This window comes from Sinocyclocheilus anshuiensis, unplaced genomic scaffold (genome assembly GCF_001515605.1).
Source record: "Sinocyclocheilus anshuiensis isolate Anshui unplaced genomic scaffold, SAMN03320099.WGS_v1.1 scaffold976, whole genome shotgun sequence".
Lineage (NCBI taxonomy): Eukaryota > Metazoa > Chordata > Actinopteri > Cypriniformes > Cyprinidae > Sinocyclocheilus > Sinocyclocheilus anshuiensis.
Window position 1 is genome coordinate 2,149,566 of NW_015552538.1, and position 3,655 is coordinate 2,153,220.

At 37.3% G+C, this 3,655-nt stretch overlaps 1 protein-coding gene across 1 annotated transcript in view; it reads right to left on the reverse strand.

Annotated features, from left to right (window-relative positions):
• The window catches only part of rnf17 (ring finger protein 17), a 39,588-nt gene that overhangs the window by 6,422 nt on the left and 29,511 nt on the right, over positions 1–3,655 (reverse strand). The window contains exons 29-32 of the mRNA XM_016454333.1: positions 2,562–2,642; positions 2,327–2,449; positions 2,190–2,246; positions 1,955–2,062 (exon numbers count right to left, since the gene is read on the reverse strand). Of these exons, the coding sequence (XP_016309819.1) occupies positions 1,955–2,062; positions 2,190–2,246; positions 2,327–2,449; positions 2,562–2,642 (369 nt within the window). The remainder of the gene's footprint in view (positions 1–1,954; positions 2,063–2,189; positions 2,247–2,326; positions 2,450–2,561; positions 2,643–3,655) is intronic.

Sequence of the window (3,655 nt, forward strand, 5' to 3'; positions counted from 1 at the left end):
AGCACAGCAGAAATAGACTCCGTGCGGAAACGATCGCAGCATGACTGCTGCAGACGCACCGCTCCTGGAGTGCACTGCCGGAGCGCAATCGCGTGCAGTGTGAACGCTCTGATCCGTTAACATGGGTGCGGAAAAAATACGCACCACAGACGGAGTGTGTGAACCTGGCGTTACGTTTGTATGCCCACCCGGTCTGTTCTGTTCTCGTGCTCCATTTAGGCGCGCTGCATTCTGATTGGTTCGGATAGCATACTGAAGGAGGTCGGGTGCGCGGAAAATCGTGCTATAAAGCGATTTAGAAATCGCGCACGCTCAAATCGCGATTTTATGACGATTTCGATTAATCGCACAGCCCTAGTCAAAACCCAGCCCTAACATGCATGTGATGTCCCCAGTGCAGCAGGCAAGCTTGGAATATGGAAAAACTTACATTCAGCAGATAGAAATATTGCATTATATTGATTTTGTCAGGAAAAAAGATGATCTGAACACTGTTGTGTAAGTTGTGGCTTTACTTTACCCTGGCATTACATCCCACCCACATCCTTCTGATCAGCATGTGGTACATTATATTACTATAATTACAATTCTCTTTGGAAAATTATGTTTCTTACAAACTTATGCGATTTGATAAAATACATAATGAAATAATCATATATGGTCAACAGAGAAATTACAATTAGCTTCAAGCTACACATGACAATTAATGAGATTAATAACACTTCTACTTGAATGTCACCATCAGTCACTATTGAGTGTTTGTAATAACTTCTGTCTGCAATCCAATGTGGCTTTTGGTCAAATGAGGCAGAAATATGTTGTTAGTAACATTCTAGAAGAATTTTATGTGGAAGATACACAGTTACAACTTCTGTGGGGCGTGAAGAAAAAGTATTGTAACTTGTAGTGTAACTACTAGTAACTACTACTATTATCACTACCACTCGCAAACCATGCATCACACACTGTAGGCAGTGCAATCCTTACAACCTGCGCACTTTGCCTATGTCTCCTAATACACTACTTTCTTTTTCTATTGGTCTATGGAATTGCCAGTCTGCTTTAAACAAAGCAGATTTCATTACATCTATTACAAGTCATTTCTGTGGGGTGTGAAGAAAAAGTAATGTAACTAGTAGTGTAACTAGAAATTACTGTTGCCAGAAAGTAATAAGAAACAATATTAATTTTGAAAGGAGTAACTAGTAATGAGTAATGTATTACATTCTTGAGTAACTAGCCCAACACTGCTGTACAACAATAATTACTACTTTTGCATTATTGTAAGGGGTAGGTGTAGACGTTAATAAAACAATCTAATAGGTAGAAAATTTAATTTCATTGTTAGTTTCCGGTAGGAGCTGTATCCCCTTCTAGCCACAACAGTTTCTGCCGCTGCAAAAGCGTCTCCTGCTGGCAGAGAACGAATTAGAATTTTCAATTAGCCCATCTCCAGCAACATGTTTTTTGTTGTTGCTCACTCTTTTTTTTCTGTTTTCTGCAGCAACTCTGAGCACATTTAATATTCTTTATCCTGGCTGCAGCACGTTTGTTTCAATCTATAAGAATAATCAGCCTATGTTATAGTATAAAGGTAAAGATATTAATATTAATAAGGTGATTCTGAGAGTCTTATGTTTATTTGACGGTGATTTCACATTTCTTGTTTGTATAAAGGCTAAATACAAATAAAAGGTGAACAGTTTATTTGTACCATTTTTATTTCTATAATATATAGTTCTATAGAAAGAGGTTTCATAGACTTGGCAAATCATTTTTCAGAAGTTTGTAGGTACATACATCTGTTGTGGGCGTTTTTGGCAGTTTTTCTGAGGCTTTTTAAAAAAAACATTGTTCATATCGATATCGGAATTATATCGCATCGACCGAAATTAAGAAATATATCGTGATATAAATGTTGGCCATATCGTCCAGCCCTAACCAGCTCACATACCTCATTTGGGGCGCGGATATGCTTGACCTTGACAGGGAAATGTTTTCTTACTTTAGGAATCTGGAGTTCTTTATAAACCCCCAATACAGGCTGGGGCTCCTCCAACCCCTGAAAACACAACATATTGCTACTAAACCAGTTCTGACATTTAGTAAGCAAACCGAGTGACTTCTATGAAAATAATTTAACCAGAAATTCAGGAATTGCATGATGTCAACAAAAATGAAACTTTTACCACTGTGTTTAGGTCCCAGTCATCCAAATCAGGGACGGGAGGCTTAACCACATAATCCTGCACATAAACACACTGTTAATATCTACACCTCACATAAGCAAAACAACTCTGCTTTTACTAATATCCACTGATCAGACCTCCTGGCTGCTGATGGCAGGATCAAAACTGGCATACTGGTGATGCACCATTATCTTGCTAAGCGCCATTCCATCCACCGTTATCTCAACTTTTACACAGCCGCACGGATCCTCTGGGTGCTCCTGCAAAACAACAGGTTTATGGGGAGAGTGCTTGTCAACACATGATAATTGACAATTTAGTGATAAATAGAGTTCTGCTGATACATGGAGTGGTGTAGATAAATTCACTTACAATAATGTGGACATTGACTGAACGCCCAAGTAGCAACTCCTTCATGAGCACCACAGCATCCCACTGCCATCCCTTCCCAATCTGTAACAGTTAAAAACCGAGGATTTGCCAGAGAATTTAATCACATTTAAAAAATAATTTTCAGTGTATTTGGAATAGTTAATTTCAAGACAGCTGAAATAATCTCTCATGCCCACCAAAACCCTTTAATTTGCTTCCTCCAGCTATTTACTGGTCTAAAACCCCACAAGTTTTCCTTACAGTATTGCTGAAATAACCACAAAGATTTTATATTCTCACCACAAGAATTCATTTCATAAATAAGTGCCTGGGTCATGTTTCATGACAATATAAAAAAAGAATATTTATATAATGCATATATTAAAGCACATCCTATTTGTAGGACCATTAAGATATTCACTGGATGAAAATTAACTCAATGCAAAAAGACTTTAATGGCTCTAAAATATGTTTTTTCTTTATGCAAAATTACATTTTAAATATTTCACAAATATTGATTTTGAGGTTAAATATAAAAATGTAAATAAATGTGTTACATTAAAGGCACAATATGTAAGATTTGTTTTATTAAAATATCCAAAAACCACTAGAACAGTGTTATATATTTTGCTGACTTGTGTATTTACATTATCCCAAATGTTTCGAAGAATGTTTAAATCCAGAGAAATAAGCAATTTTAACTAGTGACACGGAGCGTGTCCATAGTGTCATTGTGTCGCCTGCCAATGACGTCATAACCCCTCGATTTCCGGTTTTGTTTTGTAGAAAACAAAAGACGCTTTAATATGTTGTGCATTTTATTAGATCGGTGACGACCGCACAGAGTAGCATTATAACAAAACTTTAGAATGTATCTAGTATGATAAAACAGCGCTGCTTTTTCCCCCACATACGCACGAACGGAAGGAGCTGAAGCGGTCGACTGTGGCATAATAAAAGTACGCACCCTCTAGTGGCGAAAATTACATATTGTGCCTTTAAACATGCCATATGTTGACATGCTTTAATGTTCAAAAAACATTTTTCAAATACTGTACATTATTGTAGGTCCTCTATGCCCCGCCTCTCTCAAA